General features: G+C 35.9%; 2 protein-coding genes across 6 annotated transcripts; one reads left to right on the top strand and one right to left on the bottom strand.

The window, feature by feature from the left end:
* Positions 1–9,363, bottom strand: LOC149375016 (uncharacterized). Of its 3 annotated transcripts, XM_089590648.1 has the most exons (11): positions 8,807–9,363; positions 5,555–6,132; positions 4,983–5,101; positions 4,456–4,825; positions 4,264–4,389; positions 3,585–3,965; positions 1,342–1,529; positions 1,201–1,265; positions 1,015–1,123; positions 658–754; positions 1–590 (listed from the first exon to the last, which is right to left on the bottom strand). In XM_089590648.1, the coding sequence occupies exons 2-11, from the start codon at positions 6,108–6,110 to the stop codon at positions 535–537; spliced, it is 2,067 nt and encodes a 688-aa protein (XP_089446774.1). In that variant the 5' UTR covers positions 6,111–6,132; positions 8,807–9,363; the 3' UTR covers positions 1–534. The 3 variants fall into 3 exon arrangements, with proteins under 3 accessions (XP_089446774.1, XP_089446772.1, XP_089446773.1); XM_089590646.1 differs by having other exon boundaries at positions 4,264–4,825; positions 8,807–9,362; XM_089590647.1 differs by lacking the exon at positions 8,807–9,363 and adding an exon at positions 7,146–7,210 and having other exon boundaries at positions 4,264–4,825.
* LOC106640820 (uncharacterized) lies at positions 8,870–23,014 on the top strand. Of its 3 annotated transcripts, none has more exons than XM_089590644.1 (24): positions 8,870–9,404; positions 17,197–17,383; positions 18,103–18,488; positions 18,573–18,609; positions 18,699–18,758; positions 18,862–18,918; positions 19,020–19,076; positions 19,162–19,218; positions 19,318–19,374; positions 19,458–19,514; positions 19,610–19,666; positions 19,745–19,801; positions 19,897–19,953; positions 20,045–20,128; positions 20,209–20,283; positions 20,379–20,438; positions 20,535–20,612; positions 20,693–20,758; positions 20,844–20,921; positions 21,018–21,095; positions 21,193–21,243; positions 21,343–21,471; positions 21,669–21,812; positions 21,895–23,014. In XM_089590644.1, exons 2-24 carry the CDS (start codon positions 17,255–17,257, stop codon positions 22,255–22,257), a joined length of 2,274 nt encoding a protein of 757 aa, XP_089446770.1. In that variant the 5' UTR covers positions 8,870–9,404; positions 17,197–17,254; the 3' UTR covers positions 22,258–23,014. The 3 variants fall into 3 exon arrangements, with proteins under 3 accessions (XP_089446770.1, XP_014210466.2, XP_089446771.1); XM_014354980.2 differs by lacking the exon at positions 8,870–9,404 and adding an exon at positions 15,426–16,449; XM_089590645.1 differs by lacking the exon at positions 8,870–9,404 and having other exon boundaries at positions 17,297–17,383; positions 18,176–18,488.
* The last annotated feature ends 1,544 nt before the right edge of the window (positions 23,015–24,558 follow it).

Genomic DNA, 24,558 nt, shown 5'->3' with positions numbered 1-24,558 from the left:
TTATCTCAGGTTATTGCATTGAGAGATAATGACATTTAAAGTTAATCTACAAGTCATTTTAAAGTAGATTTCGTAACGCTTCCTTAAAACTAACTAGTAGTAATATCAGCAACATAAAAATGCATGTTATAAGTTGATGTTTATCGTTATTTTGTATTCATATTAAAAAATGGCACATGATTTATAAATTGATACAATCTCGAATTACATAAACAATATGTTATTTTGAATCAGTAAAAAAATAGTAGTTTTGTCAATAATGATAGCATTAGCAAAACTTATAATAACAATAATACATTGTTTTCCGTACATATTAACTATTAACAACGTTTAATCCTTGAAATTTCTTATTGCTATGTAGTAATGATGATGATGGTTTCAACAAGAATAATTAATTCAACAACTAGTCAATAAATCACAGGCTCATTAAACTACAAGTTGTTTATACGTAGTAAAAAACAGTGGGGACTTCAGCAAAGGTTCAATATATGTATAGTTGTTTGTTTATAGACATTTTATATCATATAAACTTTATTAAGTGTCTAATGACGATTCATTTCCATCATACTCAAAGTCGGGATTCCAAAAACCTATGAAAATAATTTGATTATTATTAAGCATTGACATTACTTTAAAAAATATTATTAATTAACATACTTTCAGGTGTCAGCTGATATGCAACGTATTTTCCTCTATGTCTCGAGCATTCGTTCTGTCTCTTTCTTTTTTCATCCTCTGGCATATCATCGTACCACTAAAAAAATTATAAATTATAAATAAAAGAAACCCAAGTATAATTTCATAATAATATGATTTTCCTGGTTTAAGTTTATCTTTACAACTATTTTTAAAGAGTAAGCGAAGAGTTTTCCAATTGTTTTTTCCCAGTGGTATTTTAACTTAAGACCTTTTTTTTAAAAATTTGTTAGTATAAAAATACCGATAAGTTATTGAAAACATAATTGTTAAGTTAAAAGCTCAATGGTAAGCAGTGTTTAACAAAATTACACTCACCCGTTCACAGTCTCTACAAGACCAACCCGGTAATAGGGCTCGTTCAGCCTTTTTTCTAATAGTTGCCTCTTTATAAGCAAATTTTGGGCTTTTTAGGCTGCTAGGTATTCTGTACAGAATGAAAATGTTTTAAAACTTATAATATTATTAAATTAATAACATGATAACAAAAAAAAGTACACTCACATATCTAAACTTTCTGCAAATTTTTTTGGTGTTTTTTTTTCATCTTCATTTGAGCTTTCACAATCCTGAAAGAAAAGATTCCATCCGTTGTCAAAATTAACTTTTTTTTATTAAAAAAGCTAAATAATTTTGTTGACTTACAAGCTGATTATTTTGCATTTTCTTTGGAGTCACTGGTTCTCTTGGCAATTTAGGTTTAAATAAGGATGGAGTTAGTTGTTCTTCAACTATTCTTGTGTTTGCTACAGATTGTTTTAAGGGATCATCTTCGGTATGAAATATTATGTTTGGTTTTATAACGCACGATTCGACATTTTTTGGTAACGATTCTGTAAACACGAATATCATTTCAATAAGTAAAAGAAGCAAAAAGTAAACATGATGTTTTTATATAACATAAACTTTATTTTTTTATAAATTCTCATCTTCATTATTATTACTGTTACATTTCCTATTAATTTCATAAAATCATATATTCATACTACCATATGCGTTAGACAAGCTGCACGTGTTTTGCTATTGCTATCATTATTCTTATTGTTACTATTATTATTTTGATTATTGTATTATCATAATTATTATTAATATTACTACTTAAGTTCATATCATTACTGTAGTTTAATACAGTAATTCGTTTTATGTTTATAACATAATTTACGAGTCATGATATATTATAAAAGTAAAATTTTGTTAATACTTTTATCTCTCGTCAAATACGTTTTCTACGTGCGTCACACTATGCAGTGATAAAAAATTGTAGTTATCGGTAAAAACATATATGACCAAAAACCAAATACTGTAAAGTTGATCACAAACATAAGTTTTATTTTATTAATACTTTTTAAAGGTTAAAATAAACTGAATAACATAATTGAATAAGAGTAACTATGTTTTCTGATATGATACGGAAATCAATCATTTTTGGAAACCATAGTAACTGATACTTTAAATAGTTTGTTTTTCAGTTCAGTAAACCACGTAATCTGTCCAAATCAACCACACAACGAATAATTAGCCTTCAGTCACATAAAAGTTAATCTTTCGTGACAATGGCAGAGAAGAATTTGCATCAGAAAAATTTGATTTAAGAATAATGTATTTGAAACCAAAAATTACGCAGAACACTTGTAGCCAACGACAGTCACATTCTACAGTACCACTCATTCAGCCAAAAAAAAAAGTTATTGTACATCTGTTACTTGTATAGTTGTAACCTTTGTGGAAAGCTGGCTGGAATGTTGCACTATAGAATCTTTAGTATAATATATATCATCGAAACACAATACACATTGTCCATGTAAATGTAGTCACCAGAAGCAGTGCCCATGGAGTTGAAAATTCGTAAAAAAGCTATTTGCTGTCAATAAGTTGTAAAGGTAAAATCATACAGCACATCGCTCGGCTAGAACACGGACAAACTACAGCCAATTAAAGCAAATGTCTCTTATCACTATCTATATCCCTAATTAATATATTCGTAATGTAATCAGGACAGGCTGCCTTGTCTATGCTGTAATGCTGCAGACACAAGCGACGCACTATGTGATTTTATCTTAAATACACATGCATACATTAAACGAAGTTGACGTCTTCGGTCTTGATTTTAAAAATGACGAGCGCATCGTATTTAATATTTGTACCAACGTAGCTTATTGAAGTTAAGTTTACTTCTAAACTAATAACAAACGTGAACTTATATTATGGGTTTGATAATTGACTGTTGAAGAATATCATGTTTGCGAATGCAGATCGGTTGATTAAAACTTGCAATATTCAGATAAGGAATATGTAATTTTTAATAACTTAATTTCCAAAACTTTTTCTTATTGCTTATTATCAATACGACGTAAGAAAGAGATTCGAAATAAATTCTACTAAGAATTTTTTTTTAATTATCAATGGATTAAAAAAAAAAAACTTTTTTTTTGTATTTTGGGCATTTTTTGTGACCTTCAGATGCTGGTTACGCCCTTCATAGCGAATATAACGCTCGCCACTGATACGCATCTGGAAGAAAATGTGTACGAAATACGAAGTCTACTGTGAGTTAGCTTTCACTAACATACATAAATCGTTTTATTGTTGCACAACACAACACTTAAATATTGTCTTTGGCAAATTTCCATACTGTGAGAACGTACCCAATAGATCGTAAACTTTAAGAGGTTAAATTACCTGATGCGCTCTACTTTAACAATATGTTCGAAAAGTTATTTATTAGCAAAAAGTTTATACATTTAAGTATCGATTATTAAGATTCGTTAAAAAATTCATTTAATATTCAACTAAATTTATGTTAGTAAAATTAAAATTTTGGCTCACCGTTGGCCAATTTTTTGAATTATCTAGAGGGTCATATTCTATATTATTTTTTTTGGACGTACCTACTAAAGGATCACTTTGATTTTCACCTAAACGTGGGATGTCGTGGATGCTTGTACTTTTCACCACGTTTTTATCTAACAAGACACTTGTGGCGAATTTCCTGTCATATCCGAGATGGCAAATGAAATCTACGTTGACGGAGCTCAACAAACGAGACTTGAGATTATGAATGGACTGCGTTTTGAGACCCCTAAACCGCAAGGGTAGTCTGGATGAATCGTGTTTTGAACTGTACCACCTGCCTTGTTTCAATAAGTTATCCAAAAAAAACTTCAACAGTTCCAAGTGTTCCTTCTTCAGGTGTTTGAAGGATGGATAACAGTTTTTTTTCGGACGTTTACGTTTACGAGAACCAGTACTGGTAGAAGATCCGTCTTGTTCTATGAAGAAAATTTTTTTTTTCATTACATATTATGCAATAATTATATAATTTATACGAAAATTAACTTGCGAATGAACATTTTCTCAAATAAGGCTTTATATAAGAATATGGTAACTATCATTTTATGTAATTGATAGCAATTAAAAATAATAATAATAATAAAAAAAAAAAAAAATAAAAATCAAGACGTAAATAAATTTTTAGGCCTATTCGCCAAAATCACAAATCTTTCAAATGAATGTTAAACCGATTATTGAACGCAAATAAACATATTGATGCCTTGAGATAAAACTTACTTTCTTCACATTGTTTTTTTTCAGGATTTCCATCATCGACAACTTGCTTTCTTTTGGTAACATAAAGGTCCTTATTCTCTACATCACCTTCATTACACTTATTATCTCTATCATTACATACAGCAACTGTAGTATTATTATTAGCATTACTACCATCATCATCATGGTTATTTTTTTTCTTATCCGTATTACCATTGTTACCATCAACATCATTATCATCATCGTCGTCGTTATCATCGTCATCGTCGTCGTCGTCATCATAATCATTGTCGTCATCGTAATGAAGATTGTAATTTTCATTATCATCATCATAAATTCCAATATCGTTATCGTCATTATTTTCATCATTGTTTTGGACATCAACTTCTTCGTCACAATGAACGAAATCTATATTATTGACGTCTTCTGTATGGCCAAGTTTCCTGCCTTCATTTTTTTCTGAAGTAATTTCCTGTCTACGTTGGTTGATTATAGCAGCTCCTTTAGCTGATGGGTTAGACTGCAGATCAAGTGGCTTTTTAAATATCTGCCAGTCTTCTTGCTGATCTAATTTAATATTATCCTGTATGATTTTTGAAAAGTGAATGTGTATTTATCAACCATTACAACTATTTTTTTGAATAATTACATTTATTAATTGCATTAAAGTCAAGCAGAATTAAAGGCATTTCTTCATGCATGTATAAAATAGAAAGAGAAAATAATATAGAGCTTCGTACCAGTGGCAAAGATTTGCAATCATTAAATTCCTTTTTAATAGTTATGTTATCATTTTCGAGGGATTCATGCTCAAGTTCTAGACGCAGATTGTCACTGCTTTTGGATTGATAATCATTGGCTGTAAAAAAAAATAAATGTACGAATCAGTAAAATATAAAAAAATAGTAATCATAAACATGTATGAAGTATGCATACACACGTTCTTATTTTAAGTAGAACAAATGATAATAAAAGCTTACAATGATAAAAATATGTACTAGTGGTTTAAAAGTACACGGTAGTGATAATTTTTCAAATATTCAAGATGAGCACAAGAGTGTCGATTAATTTTAGATGGATCAACTAAAAGTGTAAGATTCAAAGTATTCAAAGTGTGACTGAAATCCAGTGTGAATTTACTACATCTATCGTAATAACAATAGGCAAGTGAATGTTTACACTTATAGTATCTCTAATTAATACAACAATCACAGGCTATATGCAGGGTATTTATGTGTACTTGAAGTGTAAACTTTGTCAAAACAAATAACTTGTCAAATAAAAAATCATAATTCGATGAAAAAGTACTTACCTTTATCGTCAGAATGCTTAGTTGGTGAGCATCCTTTGTCATTAGATCGTTGAATTGGATCAACAATGGTCACTTGATGCAGGGGTTTATCATTTTTAGGTGTAGAAGAAACAACTCCACTACCAGTAGCACTTACAGTAGCACCTCGTACAATTGGCGAGTGTACCGACGTCGGGATTGGATGAAGCTTTAATACATCTTCAGTGGCAACAAGGGGGATTGGTACTGGCGGGGGTGGTTGCATGTTTAACAATTTATCGATGTAAGCTTGCTGACTTTGTTGATATGCTTTAAAGCTGCTCTCATGCAGTGCTGCGAGCCTGACGCGATCGGCATTATATTGTTTCTGCAATTTCAACATAGCTTCTATGTGACGCTGATCTATCATGATAGCTTTGTACTCCTGCTGCAAAAGCATCTCTAGATAGTTTAGCCGTGAATAGCGTCTTAGTGTTTGTTGCATCGCCTCACGTTGGCGAGCCATCATTGTCTGCAAAGATGAATCAATGAGGTCGCTTTTTCCTCCTTGATTATGATTGGTGTGACTCGGATCCATTCTACTGTATGTGCAGGATTACCTGTAATTATTAAAATTGTTTACATTTTTACAAAGATTTTTTATTAATTTGTTAATAAGTTCTTGTTTTTGAGAAAATTCGGGATTACAGTATAATAAACATGAAGTAACATGAACACAAGACTATTAACACTTGACATACTGTTTCAATTATCATTTTGAACATTTCGTAAAGTAAAAACTACATTTAATCAAACATCATTGTTCAAATATAAATAGAAGAAAAGAGGCCCATTTAAGATAGAAATCGTGTAGTAATTTTTTCATGTAGTTTTGTATAAGCAGTTAGAGGAAGCTGAGTGAGATTCTAGTTCTATGAAGCTTTATTACATACACAAAATGATTGCATGATTTACTTTTTACTAACATTAAAAATTGGGCGCTTTTATTTTACTTTAGAATATTCTGGCCTTACATATAAAAAGTCAAACTTTAATACAAATAACTCAAAAATGAAATGGCTAAATTAGCTAAAATTCCAGAAATGCATCAATGGTTCTTGTTGGAACATGCGTAGCGCTTTAAATTTTGAAAAATTCACTAGGAATCTAATTTTTAAAATAATTAATAGGGCCTTTAACAAAAGAATCACTTGATTCTCATATAATTGAGAGGATTGGTCGTAGACTACTAGCACCATGAACTGAAGCTGAACTTTACAACAATGAAAATTAGATTTTTTTCCAAGCGACAAGGAGGAGAAATATTTGAAAAAAACTTCTAGTTGGGAAACCATAGAGATGTCGTATTCACACAGGTGTCTATCAACAGTCCGTTAGGACTACTCTTCCAAGAAGACACAAGGGGCATGCGAGTAAGAGGTAAATAATGAGAAATAACAAACAATTTGGGAGGTCAATTCACCCTCAAAGGGGTGAGAGACAAGGCACTTACACATCTGCATAAAGTTCGATGACAATCAATATACACTATTAAACACACTGATGGGTATCAACAAAAAGCATTAAAGAATTCCTTTCAAAATAAAGGTACGTAGGTGTCATGCATGTGTACCTGTGAAGTCGTTTTGGCTAATAATTGTAACGAAGAAGCTGCAGGTTAACAGGGAGCCGGGAGGGAAGATGTTGGGTTCAAAAATGTTATATATGCACAATTCGTAATAACGTTGATGTTGTCACTGACTATATACATATAGTGTGTGTGGCCCACGTGCCCATGTATAGCAGACAGCAGTAGCAGACTGTTGAATATATGATAGCGTTGCCTTTAACCGCAATCATTTCCAAACATCCAAAAGTGGCACTCGCTTGGCGGCAAATTCAAACATACGAAATCAATGAACTCAAATACCATCTCTTCATTATGCCCCCTAGCCCGTTACTCCAAGTGCTTCAACTTCATGATTCTGTACTCTAACGGATTTAAACCCAATGACCCGCGGCATGGACTTTAGTTGGATAACAATTTAATTTTTTTTCAGCAATGCTACACCGAAAGAAGGAACAGGATTGGTGACAAATCGTATACAACCACATCAGGGAAGAAACATTCAATTCCTTAGATCGCACGTCAATTGCCTGCGAGACCTTCCTGATTTTTCTTCCCAAGGTGAGTTGTGTACTATTGTAACAATAAATTAGCTAATTACATCAAAAAAGAGAAAATTACTTGCAAAACTTTTCAATGGTATGCGTTGGTGACAAAAAGAGGATTGATTTTTAGAAATTTTCAATATACACGTAAAACTTGTTTAGATAAGTATTCTAATAATTTTGTTAAACTTCCCTTTTTAACATACGAGTGAAAAAAGTAACTAAAATTTTTTTCACATGTTACGTACAACTAAGCGATGAATTATAACAAACTGTCTTACAAAATGGTTGGAAAAATTACGATGAAAGCAAGAACGATTTAAAAAAAAAAATTTATTAATGATTTTTAAGATTCAGCTTTTATTAGTATATTAAGGAAATATTTTTAAAACTTGAGGAATGAAACGAAACTTCATGATAAACTTCTCCAAAAATATTGGAGAATATATATATATATATATTGCTCATAAAGTTCTGCAAAACTTAAGTACGAACGTTGAGAAAATTATTGCATTAAATTCGAAAATTATTGTATGAAAAAATATTGAAACAAGCAATTTGGAAAATTTAATACAATTTTGCTAAACTGTTATTTCGACATATTCGTCATGACTGAAATTATTAGAAGTAGACTGGCTCTTATCTTGTATGGAATCAACGTAAATACAATTCGTCTAGCCGAGTCATGAAGCGAAAGCTGCTGACTGCGATTTTCTTAGTTTCAAAGACAAAGTGAGGGAGAAACCTTTTTCTTACCTCGAGAGGCAAAGAGTAGTAAATTCGGAAAAATAAGACGATCTCTCTGTAAACGCAGAACCACAAAGATCACCAATGTGTAAAAGATTCAAACACTTTTAGTATACATCTTGTTATAGTATACTTTCAAGAAAGTTTTATTGTAAAAGCAATGAATAAAAAAAAAAAAAATTTCTCCGAAAAACTAGCATGTGCCGTGTAAAAATCGTTCTGTAACAAAAAAAGGTAGCAGTTCACACCACCATCGTCCTGCTATTTTGCAAACATTGATAAAGTTTCGAGCATGTCAGATGTACTTAAAAGAAATGAAAAAGTTTGACTCATTCGACATTACATTGTCCGATAGTTGTAATAAATTTACATTACCTAGTAAAGCCAATACAAGCCTTTCAGCAGTTTCAGCAGTTATCCTCTTGCTGGCTTTCCGTAAACCCGTCTGCGTCGGTATCCTCTATTGTCACATTTTATCTTGCTTCCTGTCTTTGCGATGGTTACGGCTATCCTGAGTCCCGACACTTTGTTCAGCTGCAACGCGTTTTCGCAAAAAAAGACCAAAACATGCGTAATTACGCGTCATTGAGATATACCGCGAAATTGTTCCGTCAAATAAACTTTGCCATTAAAAATAACACTGCACGAAAAACTGGTGGTTTGAAGGCATGTACTCAAGTGCAGCTTTGTATCTTTCGTGGACTCTCGTGTCTTTAACTTCTCTGCATGTTGTCAAGAGAAGTACTTGAGAAGTAACCAAATGCGAAGACAGTAAGCCCGTTCGTACTCCTTCCACGCGCGTGACGAAATGCCGGCTCTGTATACAGGCAATAAAAGGTAGGCTGGTGCCTGTTTGAAGACACGGGTGCCATTAAAGGGCAGGAGGAGTGGGAAACATTTTACATGGATTTTTCTACATACAATAGTAGAGGGTCCGAAAGAGCTGAAAAAACGCCATGTATTGTCAAAAAAGGTAAAAATTATTTAACTCAAACAGGTTTCATCATTTTTACACATGAATCAACGTTTTTTTTTTTTTTTATTGTTGAATATAACGATAGCAAATAAACACTTTATTGCTATTCCTTAGTCGATTGTGATTATTTTGATTTTGACAAGATCGTACGAAACAATACCTAAGCGATGCCTGCGAGCTGAGTAATAGTAGTAAGTTCACCTTGGGTTGCAAATATTTATTTACAAGTGAGTGGCAAGCAATCACTGTAGAAATACTAAACTCTGATTTATACTATAAAATATAATAATAATTGTAGTATGATTCCCAAACACTTGTTTTTCTAATTTAATTTAAGATCCATACGAAAAGGTCAAAAATTAAAAACACGAACATCTCAACATTTTTTTGAAAGCTTTGCAATTTTTTCAATTAATTTTTTTTTTCATCAGCTATTAACTTTTTTTAATGAAACATGTCAGGGTGTTAATAAGAGCTTAAATAAAGCACAAAAAAGGCTTTGTAATTTTTGTTAAAAGTCACCGACCGTGATTAAATTTAATGAATTGCCAGTAATTTCCATTCAGAGCATTTTCTTTGAATCCTTTGAATTATGTTTGAGAGCTCAGGCGATATAATTTATTGCAATAAAAAATTAGTGCAGGTTCTTGCATCGTGAATTATAAAAAACGTATACAAACAAATCTAGCAAGATGACACAATTTGTGCAGAAAAGCTAATAAAATACGTCACGTTCCTCTACTAGCCTCATTCAATTTATCATAAAAATTAAAACTGATTGAGAAAAACGAATAGATGCTGTAGAATATAAAAAATAAGACCAATTCAGACGGTATGAAAAAACATTTATCGAATCAATGCAACAAATAAATTTTGTAGAATCGCTTATGTACTTACAATTAAGATTTACATACGCAAAACTACGAAACTAGGAGTTAATTTATCTTTTATCATGTTAATTTGCCTTTGCAATTTTCCCAAGATTACAACTGCTGATAGCTGCCTTTCCGAGCTCAACCATCATCGTAATGCATCATATTGCGGGCGTATAAAATTAAACGATCAGCAGCATCAAACACATACGTTTTAGCCAATCGCTTGGTGACTGCTGCTGCCGCTCTTCTTTCCCCGCAGAGCTGCAAAGTCAGCAACACTCTTTAATCCGGTAATTTTTCATTTTAACACCCGCGAGAGCAGCTCTCGGCAAATTTATACCCGAGATTTTCGTGTTTGCAAATTATTTGCTCGCAATGGATGGCGGAACAGTTTGACGTTTGGTATATGTTACCCAAAGTATTTTTCTGCGTGCGCCATGAAGGATTGTGCAAAATAGTGCCTTTTTTTTATTATTATGGAAGTGGAAGATGAATGACGAATATTACTTGGACAACGAGTGCCGAGCATGCTTAAAAAAAATTTTTCAAAATAATGACGACCCGTAAGCTAGAAAGTAGAGAAAAATTTTTCGGTGCACGCAAGATTGATTAAATTATACACGAATCATAAATTTATTTAATCGTTTTTAACGTACACCATCAGTTTTTTAAATATTTTTTAGTTTTTTTAATATTAATTATAGGTACTATAATTTTGCACGTGCCATCACACAACAATAATTGAAAAAAATGTATCAAGCCTTAGCAAACGAGTGCATGTGATTTGATCTGCAAAATTAAATATTAAAAAGCAGAAAAACAGAGTGAGCCAATCCATCAACATTTGTCAGGAAAAAGTTTTTATTGGTTGACCAATTTAGAAGTAGATTCATGATTGATAGCACCGTTCCATTAAATAAAAAAAAAGTTAAAATTTGTTACCAGTGCTGAGCTTCTTCCCGCAGTGATAATCACATCACGAGAGCTTAGCAGCTTTTATTCGGCGTGATGAATAGGGTTCCTAAAACCATCCCTCCCAACCCGTGAAACTCGATCAATAACATACGATAAATCCGTAAAATTTCCCGAGGATGGAACGAGAGCTAGGTTTTGTGGAAAAGCACATAAAGGATAATTGGCGGGTGAATCGAATATAGTGTAGCTTGTAAGCTCTGCCCAAGAATAAATGGATTTCCATCCATACAAAGGCTGCCCGAGTATTATTTTTCCTCGAAGCAGGTACACGAAAACCGATAGTTACATAGATATCGGTAGACCTTTTGTTCTTTCTTTCTTTTGGAGTTTGCGAACAACAAGCAAAAAATGTCAGTCCACCGGTTTGCCCACGGCAAAGGGAAAAACAAGCTCTCTCCGGCAAAACTATTTTATCGAAGAGGTCACACCTATGTATACACCGACGCTCCGTATTATATACATTTCTAAACTGCACTAAACCCTCAATCACGCCGCTGACCCGAGTACCTCCGAGAGGAAGTTCAAACTTTCCCTGGGGGCTATAGGTCGAAAAGTTATCGTCACGCTCGAAAAATGCCGAGAAGAAAATATCAGCGTCAGCCAAGTTAGCGCGCCGGAGCGAGAGCGTGAAATTTTACAGGGCAACAGTGGCTCCCCAGAGGAAGCGCAGTTGTAAGTGTGTTTACTGTAGCTCCCCCCCCCCCCGCAGACGAGGGAACGAGAAACAATGACACCATATAATATATACACCGTACGAATGCTTCGAGCTTTCACATTCGGAGTTGTGTCAGGGGGGGGGGTGTATTTTTCTTTTGTCCGGACACGGGGCCGTACGTATAATTTTGCGGGGACAAGCAATATATACTTAAAACGGGAAGAAGGTGGTATAAGGTTACATACCGGGGATGGGAAGCCCCCGTTTGGGTATAAGCTCGCGAGGCCGAGGGATCCAATTTGCCCGTCCTCGTGTATATTTATGGCTGTGCGCGCCAATTGCATAATTTACCGGGGCACTTGGACGAGGCCGTGTGAGCTTCCATCGGAACATTGTTAATTAATGGCAAAATCGGAGATACCCGCGCTGGGGTGCGCGAGGGTGTCATAACGCATGCTCTTTACGCTGCCTCCCCAAGTACAGGGACGGTGATGGGACGAGACTGGAATTTTCCAGGGGATGAGCGCGTGCGGTGCACTTGCAGCATCTGAGTTTGTGTTTGCACGTTTCATAATTATAACGCGGCATCGCTGCGGATGCTGGATAGTGGGTGAGAGAGGCTTCGTACGCGGTTATCTGAATTAGCACCCGCGTCAAGGGGGAAAAAAATTGTCACACTCTCTCGTGAAATACGTGTACGTACTTCTAATTGGTGAAAATTTTTCTTTTGCATAAAGTTGCAACAAAATAAAAAGACTTTTCTGTCATTTAAAGTTGCAAAAAAATGTAGTTTTACCATTTAAAGTAAGTATGTTGAACACTAACAATGGTTATCTTGTTTGTCGTTGTGCGTGTATAGATTAAACTCGAGTGGGTCGATTATATTTTAGTGCACCGCTGTCCAGGGGATTTCGAAGGGAAAACGTGCTGTCCATGTTTTAGTTTGCGATTTGGGAAGGCGGGGATTACAAGTTTTAATGTAAATGTCTCTGAGGGGGTAACTTGCAAGTGGGTGAAAATGAAACTGTGAATTCAACGTTAGGCAACATTTTTTTTTTTTTATAAAAATTCTTATTGATTTAAACAGATGTCATCTCCATACTCTTGGTTCAAAAAGCTTTTTTAAACGAAAAAAGGCATATTGTCTCAATTTTCATTGTCAAAATAGTACTCTCTTAATTTTGAACTTAAAATGGGTGATACTATTTAAAAAAAAAAAAAAAAAAAAAAAAAAAAAAAAAAAGAACGAAATTTCATAGAGATGAAATATTTGGCATGAAAATGCATTTGGTTACCGATAGCAGTAAGGAAAAAACCAGTACACATTCATTTGAGAGCTGTTGGTACGAGTCGAGTCCGTTCGATCTTTTTCACGAGCTTAAACTCTCGGGGGCAGCAATAACCGTAAAAACACACGGCGTGGAAGGTGTAGTACGCGCGAAAGGGATGGTGGGTTGGCGTTTAGAGGAAAAAAAAAAAACGCCGAAACAATTTTTGTGTCGAGCGCTCTTTTTTTCTCTCTTACACCGCTGTATGAACCGTTGTCTTTTTTGTTCGCAAAGTGCGCGTATTTATCGTACAGCGCAAACTTTTCACGGTAGATTTATCGCGGGTCACTGCGCTGCATAAATACATCTATATATACGTACGTACACACGCGTATGTATGTATACAAATGTATTTGATACGGGTGGCTCTAGGACGCGTGTTTTCCTACTTGCGCGTATCGATCGATGCTGCACGAGCGAGAGAGTTAGCAGACTTCGCCCGGCTCTCTCATACAGAGGAATTTGATTTTTTTTTTTTTTTTTTCTTCCAGACGAGATGCTTTGTCCCAGAACGGATATCCAAAGAATCCTCTGTAAAAAAACAACTTGTACGTCGATTACTCGCTTGTAGTTAAAATAAAACTAGATCGGAGCTAGTGAGGGGACACATGCTGCGCTCGAGTATCAATTTCGGAATTCAATTGACGGAGTCACAATAGGTAAGATATAGAAACGAGAAGCCGAAAGCAAGCTGACATTTTTGCACGATAGCCGGGAAGGTTTGCCCGTATACTATAACACACATGATGGAGGGTACAGCCAAGAGCTCAGAGCATATACAGGACGGGAGTATGGGGAAGGGAGCTCAACGCAACGGTATATAGGAGGAGGCAATCAAGATTAGGCGACGGCTTATCGGGAATCAAGGGGATTACACCCCATCACGGTTCACCCTCTCCCACTCCGAAGCTCCTACCGAGACACTCGAACTGATGTATGCACTGCATAAAAAAAAAAAAAAAAAAAAAAACAACACCTGTACACTCCTGTGTGCCGTCGGTGTTTCTCTCCCAGGGTACGATCATACGCACCGGCGTTTCCCGTTTTTTCGGCACTTTCCTCCGAAGCTTTTAACGCCCTCGCGTTTTTACCCCACCCTCCATCCGGGGGGGGGGCTCTCGAGCTTTGGGCTCCAACGCGCTTTTCCGCTGATTTATAGAGGAGACCGGCTCGTTATTTGCGAACGGCTTATAAAAACCTCGGGCACTCGGGGGAGCTCTTTCTTTTTCTCTCTCTCTCTCTTTGGTTCCGTTCGCCGATACAGCTCTCGATGCGCATGGCTGAAACGGTGAAAACTGATTACCTATACGTGCACACACACATTGGCCCGTACGTGGTATACTTGAACGTGAAACGCGTAGAGTATACTTACCATACGTCCCAATGCCCGTTCATTTACATTTCGATGAGTCGTAACATTATTGCCTGAAAAATGTGCAAGTACCAAAATAATGCATGCGTAATAGTTGCGTGGAGCTAATTGATTTTTTTTTTTATTTCGTGTTTTTTTGTTTCCCCTCGAAATCGAGTATACTAAACTTTAAGAAGTAACACGATTGTTATAAAAAATCTTCAAGCAAAGTGGAAGAATCAACACCATACACACCAACAATGAGGTATCGCCGACTTGAGAAAACGTCACCCAATAACCCAAGTGTCGGATAAGATAGGAATATCACCTACCTTATGAGTACAGATACCTTGGACGAGCTTTAGCTTTCACCGTCACTATACGAACGATCCCCCAAAAAATATAGCCAAATTTCAATAAATTCCGTGCTACCTTGGCACAGCTCTCGTGACATCACTTGCACCGCGATAAAAGCAACACGCAGTTTTTCGGCACACTTCCAAGTCCAGTAGACGAAGGAGATGAACAAGCTCCTCTCGTTTCGGTTCAACAGCTATCGGCTCGCAATTCAACTATTCCCTAAAGCTCGGGAGCGGGCAAACGAGCCAGCTTCGCCCCGAGTATCCTTAAATATGATTCGATGCCGTGGAGATGGGCCAAAACAGCGCTCAAGCCCCGCCACGAGCGTCTCATGCATACATACATATACCTACACATCGTCTTTGACGAGTCCCGTTCGACCCTGAGAGAGAGCTGTTAACTCGGGGCGACGGAAATAAGTATCCTGCATCGCTTTTTCCACCGCTTCTCTCGGAGCCGTGCAGTTGATGTCGGTCGGGGCGATGCATCGGATCGCTCCTCTTTGAATTTGCTTTTTGCTTCGCCGGACTGGAGAAAGAGTTCATACCGCGATATATCGCGTAAGTTAGTCGTAGACGAGGTGCAGGCCGCTTATGGCCTTTTTTTTTTTGCGGAACGAATCGGGGGTGGGTTTCTCCAAAAGTTACGGTGTGAAGGTGCGCGTTGGAAGAAAAAAACGGCGAGGTAGAGGTGAGAGGAAAGGAAAAAAATAATAACAAAAGGGGAGGAATTTCATTTGCGGATGAAAAACAGCCGCGAGGACGAAAAAGTCACGAGAGGGTGGAACACGGACAAAAAAAATTCGCTCCCCTGTCCTCGGGAGATTTGTACAGCGCTGCGACTCATACACGGAAATGGTTTTGAGCGTCGCGAGACAATCGCGTTTATGCCATTATCGATAAATGGTCGACATAACACGAAAGTCGAGCAGGACATGGGTTGAAGCGCCAGTCAAAGTGTGAAACTTTATGGAGAAGTAAGTCCTTTGATGTCCATGTAGGAGCTTTTTTAGTTAATCAAAGTAAGACAATCGCCTTATTGATTAAAAAAAAAAAAAAAAAAAAAAAAATACAGCAAAGCCAATCATTTATGCTGTCACGAGGAAAATAACGTAAACACGCGAAGCTCAAGTGCACGTAACGTGTAGTGCTGTACAAATATTATGGCTATACTTGTCACATGGTAGAGAAAGTTACAGTGAGGCAGAGAGACAAAAGGGACCTGGTCGAAGTAGTGGGAGTCATTAGTAGCAAATGCGTAGCAAAGCGGAGAGCACGACTTTTCGTTAGCCGCACGTTTAACCAACGCGTGACTGCTGGTTTTACTCCTGGAACGAAGAAGAGTACACGTAATAAATTAGTTCCAAAGTATTTGGAATAAAGAGAAATAGAAAAAAGGTGACGCTGGGGGGCAGTGCTCTGCAAAGTGTATATAGCTACGGTCCCGATGACGCGCTCATGAGGAACTCGGAGATTCTCCCTTTTGCCGTTTCTCCGTTGTAAGTATGCGTGTACACGACACTTTTTTTCTCATTTTTTAAATACATAATTACACACATATACAACTAATGACTGATTGCCAAATACGGTATATCACCCATCCCATACTATTTTTGTACTACATTTCACTAAAATATTTTTGCGTTTACTTCTATTGCAACCGAGACCTAGGCATTTTTGGCATAATTATACTACACTTTAATCGTTTACTGTATCCACGCAATTTTGTTTGCTTATACGTGTTTTTATTTTCCTCGTTTCTTCATCTTCTCTCTGATCATCTCAGTTTGTCGACACAAATAATTAGGCACCGTTCGTATTTTCAGTAGCCCTATTACAGATTTATTATTACTTAGATATCAGCAATCACGTGATTATGCAAATTTCATTGCTCAATTGAAATAACGACACAGCTGAACTTTGTACAATTAAAATCTTGGTGTGAAGGTCAAAGAACGAATAATGCTGATGTAACGTTTATTTACATCGAGTTCCCCTGCGTCGTTGTTTCGAGAACGACATTTTGCGAGGTGAACTTTCTCCTGTGTATTTTTACTCCCAACGTACCAGTCTAGATTTTTTTATTTATTGTTTTTGAAAAAGTAAAAAAAAAAAACTGTCTCGTTCGTACCTATGAACTTAACAAAATTTTAAACGACCCACAAGACAAGCAACCGATTTTCTATCCAGTTTATTAAGTATAGAAATCTCATAGAATCATCGTATTAAATACATGCTTTTTACAGATAAAAACGAATAAGTGTTAAATAACAAGTGCTCCACGAGAAGAATAAAGTCAACAAGATGAAGTCATACGAGGCAGCGATTGCCCATTTGCGCCAAGTGATGGAACGAACGTACGCCGTACAAATGAACGAGCTCCGGTCGTGCCTACGTGTAAACACTAACGGCGATTACTACTTCAGTGTAAAGGCAAGTATCGCGATAAAATGATGATGAGCAATCTAATTTCAAGTGTTAAATTTTCTGAAGTAAAACTTCCATGCAGGCACGTCTATCGCTTTTGGGTTGTTTAAAAATTAATCAAATGCAAGATACTGCTAGGTATCATGGTAACAAGAGTCTTTCTCAATCTCCACCCTGCACTGTCAGATAGTACAAACAAAGAAATAAACGGGGGTGAGACAGCATACAATAAGATGTTGAAAATAAATTATTCTCAGAGAAAATAAAATAGTCAAAATAACAAATCAAAGTTTCACCGATTAACACTTTACTTCATAATTATTTTTCTAAAAAAACTTTTTGATTATACTGGAGCTTATGTAGTTGAAATTTACATTCACAACACTTTCAAGTATTAGTATCTATCCGAACTGTTGGTTTTATTTTTTATTTAACGCTAGTTTTTTTTTTTTTTTTTTTTTTTTAATTATACAGCGAACCAAAAACCTTGTGTTGTCTTTAAAAATGCATGTTATCACTTACTTCAAAAATCGTCATGGTTTTTGTTGGGTTAAAAAAAAAAAAAATGATTAAAATAAGGAATGAACAAATTAAGTGCTTGAAAGAAATACTCAAATAAAAATAACTTAAAAACTGTATGTAAATGCTCAGTCGTAAGACCAAAAACTATAGAGAACAAAAAATTTTGACGAGTTTAAAAACAATAAACTTTTCTTCGTAAACAGAGACAAAATATTGAAAACATGGCAAATATACATATATGTCAAGAAGAACCTCAAAATTTATGGGCACCCTTAGGGATGGGAGGTACACCCAGTGGTTTTCCAATGGGGCATCACCAGCTAGCAAGACAACATCATGAATGGCACTGCCCGCTTTACTCACAACCTTATGGCCCATTCATGACGGAGCTTCATGGACAACAAACACCCACTTGTGTCAATTGTAACAAGGGACATATATTCACACCATCAGCAACCGCTACTCAAACACGTGACGAAAATGCACCCAATTTAGCATGTTTCGCCTCGGGGGGCGACTTGAATAATGTCACACATAACCAACACACGCTTGGAGGACCATTTCGAGGATCAACAAGTGCATTTAAAACGTAAATAAGTGTTATAGTATAATATAATTCTGCGATAAAAAATATCATTTGGTAAACTAATAAAGAAAAAAATTATGTTGATAGCTACTTGGCTGGCGATGTTGGCAATGGTAACAATCACGTAAGTTACACATTTTTAAATTTATTTCAATCTTTTTCAATAAAATTGAAAAACCAATACGTAAATTTAACTATTATAACAATTGTCAGAACATTGGAGAAGCAGCTTCACTTGCACAGGGTAACAGTGGCGATGTTTGTGGCAATTATGTAAGTGATGTACGATATTTAAAACTCTTCGGACGTACGTTTATGACTATACAATCAAGAGATTAAACATTAAACATACAATTGAAAAAAAAATATATTCCAGAACTATAACGGGCAAACTTTGCCCCCAGGAGGCGAGGGTATCAGCAGCAATAACAATGTAAGTAATAAGTTTAAAGTTATTTCACACATTTTAGTAAATAATAAAAAGACAAATTATTTTTTAAATATACAACTGGTAACAATAATATACATTTTCAGAGTGGTGTTGAGACAAATTTACTTCCAGGAGCTGAGGGACTCGACGGCAGTAGCAATGTAAGTAATATTCTCAAAGTCATTTGTCTATAATCAAAAGACCAATTAAATGTATGATTATTAAAAAAATACTACAAATTTACAGAATCATGACGAGAAAAATTTACCCCCTGGAAATGAGGGTATCAGCGACAATAGTAACGTGAGTCATAAGCTTAAAATTATTTCACATGTTTTCGTAAATAATAAAAAGACTAATTATTTTTTAAATGTATAACTAACAAACAATATAAATTTTCAGAATTGTATCGAGACAAATGTACTCCCAGTAAGTGGGGATATCGACAGTAGTAGCAATGTGAGTACTTATTTAGTTATTTATGTATTATGTTAAAAGACTAATAATATAATGTAGAACTAATAAATAATAAACAATTACAGAAGTATGACGAGAAAAACTTACTCCCAGGAGGTGAGGGTTCCGGTGACAGTGGCAACGTGAGTCACATATTTAAAATTATTTTTTTACGTATACCGGAGTATAAACAAAAAAGCAGTTATTGAACAGCTGTTGATAAAAAAAAAAATTTCAGAACTTTAACGGGCAATATTTACTCCCAGAAAATGAGGATGCCAATAACAGTGGCAACGTGAGTAATACGTTTGAAGATATTGCACGTAAAGACCAATTATTAAATGTATAACTGACCAATAATAAAAAATTACAGGACAACAGTGAGGATAATTTAATCTTAGAAGATGAGGATACTCGTGCTAGTGGTAACGTAAGTCATATTTTCAAAGCTATTTTACATAGACTGAAATATAATCAAAATAGCAATTCTTAAACGTACAAATGACAAATAATAAAAAATTCTAGAACTTCGACGAGAAAAATTTACTCCTAGAAAGTAGGGATACAAGCAACAGCAGTAATGTGAGTAATGTATTTAAAGTTATTTCGGATATTACCAATCAAAGGACTGATTAATCATAATCATAAAATTTAAAATGATAAAAATTTTTAGAATATCGGGGACGAACCTTTACTTTTTGAAAGTAACAGCAGTAGTGATGGAAACGGTGACGATGGCAGAATCAGTGCCAACGACGTAAGTGATACATTAAAAAATATTATTACGTATTTTAAAATTTATTAAATATAAAAATAACAAACAATGATGATTCTTAGAACACAGGAGAAGCACCTGCACTGAACCAAGAAAATAATGCCAATTATGGGGGTGGTGACAGTAATGACAATTACGTAAGTCTAGTCGTATAAAATATTTATATATTTTTGTATATAATTAAAAAACGAGTTGATGAATCAAATTAAAAAAAAATTATTCTACTACTTAGAACTTTGGACAGAAGCCTTTGCCCTCAGAGAAAGACGATTTTTGTCTCAGGGATGACTTTGTAAGTTACGTATTTTAAAGTTATTTAATAAATATTTGCATACCATCACAAGTTAAAGAAATCAATATGAAGTTAGTAAATAATTGCAATTTTCAGAACATTGGAAAGGCACTTTTACTTCTTGACACTAGCGGTGACATGGAAGGTGGTGGAGTCAATGGTTTCGGTAACTATGTACGTCAAATGTTTCAAAGTTTTCTTTATACGTTTTTTTAATAAAATCAAAGACTTATAAGTAATACGAAAATTTCCAGGACATTGGTAAGTCACCTTTACTATCAAGAAATGTCGGGGATGGTGGCCTCATCGGTGATGACTACGTGCGTAATACATCGAAATTTCTTTTTTTTTTTTAAACATTTTTACACGGTTGACAAACTCATTTAATAAATACCAAATTTTTAGAACATGGAAGATCTATCATCACAATCGGGTGATAACCGTAACGTCAACGGTGGTGCTGATTGTGCGGGTGGCAACTACGTAAGTCGTACTTTTACAAGTCTCATTGCGTACCTTTGTGTACGTGGATACAAAATTAATCCATGAGTGACATTAATGGCCAATGAACATTTTTAGAACGTTGGACAAGCTTTTCTATTTGCAGGAGATGGTAACGGAGGTAGCGGTGATTGTGGTGTTGGTGGCGGTGTTTACGTGAGTCATTTATCACAAAGTTTCTCCACGAACATTTGTACACGAAATAATAGACCAATCAACAAGTATGACATTAATAGATGGTAATGATTTTCAGTATACTGGAGCGGAGCCTTTAATCTCCAAAAGTAATACGAATGAAAACGACGTAAGTCATGCATAAAAAAGCATTGTCACGTATATTTGTGAACATGTTGTAAAAGTGAATGTGGTAAATATTAAATTTACACGGGATAAAAAATTTTAGAACAAAGGAGCGCCATCTCTACTTCCATATGACTATTTCGATGTAGATCGTTACTACGATCCTTTTAAAACACCGGAAAAGGTAGAGCCCAATGACACCCAAGACTCTAACATACGGCAACTAAAGGAGGTACGCTTTAACTGTATAATATATTACAGATATACACTTCGATCATCATCACCATCGTAATTATTATCATCTTAAATCGACACCATATTAAAATTCAGTATGAAAATTTAAACAAATTGTAAATCCAATCAAGTTGTACTGCTTTTTAAGCACTAATGCAAGAGATCAATGTTACACACATGATTTTTTTTTCACAGCTGGATCTTGAAGAGCAGGAGATATTGAAATCCGATGCCACAGAAATAGCAGTGGAAAAGATTAAGTACGAGAGTGCAATCGAGCTTCAAGACTTGTCCGAAAAACAGTTTAGAAAATTGGCTGCCAAGAGAAGGCAGCGTCTGGTGAGTATATACATTGACAAACATTGCTATTGTTATTTTTTGGAAAACACCTAAGTAAAATTGACTAATTTGTTTCTCATAGGATAAAGTGAGGCCCAAATTTCTGAAAAACGGGCCCCACAAAGTTTACCAGTCGTACGAGATCGACGCCATAAGCAGACACTCTATTCTATCGTTTAGAATGAACGATTACAAAAAAACGTGTTACAGTGGCAAAGACGCTCCCAAGATTAACAAAAGGTCTTTCAAGTCGTGCGAAAAGAAGGCCAGGAAGATCCTCACGCACCCACCCATTGACGAAGTGGTCGAGTACTTGGTCGAGCTCGCCAATCAGCCAGACGCGATCATCAAAAATTATTCTGCCCAGGAAGCGCTCGAATTGATAACCCACGCGAGAAATCAAAGGAAACATAAACCATCGACAAAACGACGCGTTGTCTCCTAATTTTTATTATTTTGCTTTTTTAATCACCTGTATGTCTTGCACAACAACATTTGTACTTTTTAGCTAGTTCCGTCGTTACTATATCACAAATATTGCTGTTTTAATGTATACGAGCACTATATTTTACTTTGTACATGCTTTTAACACTATAAATGCCCGTTTTTACCGTGACTGACTACGAATACGTGGCTGTAGTCTGACAAAAAATGTAGCTTTTTTTAATTTCAATACTCTAGTATTGAGATCGTGAGGAATCACAAACTACCAATGATTCCTTTAGATTTTGAAATGAGTTTATGCATGGAAACAAATTGTTGTTGTTACTGTTACTCATAAGTAAATTTGAAGGAAAATATAAATGTTTTTTAGAGACAGGTTGGTAGCCCTTGGACAATAGATTTCTTTTGCTTTACTTATTATTTATTCATCACACACGTCCCCCAATGTCTTTAAATGTTTATACGAATAAACGAATCAAAGAACAGAGATCAAGATGTAATTTTGCTTTATCCTAATTGAATGACGAGTATCACTGTATTAAATCCTGTATTCCTGCCTGCAGCCTCTTTCTATCTTGGCATAGAGCCAACGTTTTGGTTTCTCAACGTTCCATAACCGAGGAAGTGTTAGTCAAGTGAATGAATGTGATTATTTTATATATTTACAAAAAGGTTTTTACATGATTAACTGTAAAATGATGATTTACGATTTAAAGCGTCATAGTAAAAAATGTGTACTTTGTAATTTGCTGTGCCAATAAATTAATACATCCGTATAAATAATTTTTTTTTTTTTTTAATACTTTTTCTTTGCCAATTTTAACACTTTATAATATAAGTCTTGATTAAGTATAAAAAAGATTTAAAAGTACTGGCAAAAACAGTTGTTGTGCTCCAAGTCCATGATACGGTACTAAGTCATTGTTAAACAAAAAGATTCGAGTTTATGTTTGTTTATTTCATAGCTTTAAAGGAACTATGGTGGTTGCAAAGAACTAGGCTTTCGATTGGTGTGGCTTGTAAATTGGTTAACAAGAAAACGTTGAAAAAAATCAACGGCGTGACGCTAAAAACCCTAACAAAAGAAAAAAAAAAAAAAAAAAAAAATTAGCTACAGTAAACCACGACTAATTAACACTACAGCCAGGTATAAAGCTGAAAGAATATTAAACACACTTAATAAGTTTCCCCCTGGTCTAGCCAGTGTACCATCGAAGCCGCGATTCCTAAGACTAATTGAAAAATTAATTAATCACGTCCGGGTTAGAACCTCCCCTCCACGAGCGGAGCAGCCAAACTTATAAATTGCCTAGTGAAACTTTCGAGAGGAGCGCGGGGCGTATCGGTCCGCATAATTAAGTCCACAAGGAGAAGATCTCCAAGACCTCGCGGGGCTCTGTACTCGAGCTCATCCCAATCGACCGACGGCCGGCCGTTGATCTAGCGGGCCCCCGAGCTATATATATATAATTATGCATGCTAATGCAGAAACGGACGGGCAAGCACGAGGTGTATATGTATGACAAGCGGAGATGTTATAATCACCGCGATAACACGGACCTCCAAGCTTAAAGGGTCCACGTGGTATGAGAAGCGTCACCCGTCCACACGATCCTCCGATCCCCAAAATGCAATTTAATTAGAAAAAATCACCGTGGGGGGTGTACATATATGTGTACCCTCGATACCCCGATATTGGATGAAATTACGTCAAACGCTGTACGAGGCGGAGGGAAGAAAAATCGCAAATACCTCCGACGCGCGGCAACTAAACGTCGCGCGATAACGGTCGCGTATTGCGACAGACAGGCTCGCACCCCAAAGCCGTTGTACGTGACGCGGACGCGGGATCGAGTTACTCATAAATTCCCGGTGGCGATAAATTTCGATTAATACCCCGGCCGTACAGGCGTGTATACACGCGCGCTTGGGGATACGTGGATTTACAAGACTGTATACAGCGGCCGTACCGTCGGATGGTATCGATTTTCGATCCCATGGCTTGTTACAGCGGCGTCGTCCGACAAATATAGAGCCGGCGGCCTTCCCACCAACGGAGGAACTTTGTGTTTCCCCTCGTTGCTTTTGACGAACGCCGATGGCACGGTTGCCCCGAGTGCCACGGTGGCGAATTTAAGAATTTAACACCACACGGACGAGCTGGGTATAATAATACTCTCTGCGTGATTATCGAGCAGCGGGCGCATCTGAATTTCAATGGGGTCCGAGCACGGCCAACTTTTCGGAATGTACGTATCCACTCCTCATCCAAGTTTTCCGTACACCCGCGAGAAGCACGGTA

The sequence above is a fragment of the Copidosoma floridanum genome, unplaced genomic scaffold, assembly GCF_036245765.1.
Source record: "Copidosoma floridanum isolate Cflo_tuat_1 unplaced genomic scaffold, Cflo_Japanese_pri ptg000013l, whole genome shotgun sequence".
Classification (NCBI taxonomy): Eukaryota; Metazoa; Arthropoda; class Insecta; order Hymenoptera; family Encyrtidae; genus Copidosoma; species Copidosoma floridanum.
The sequence above is the reverse complement of the archived record's forward strand: the minus strand, read 5'-3'. Positions and strand labels throughout refer to the sequence as shown.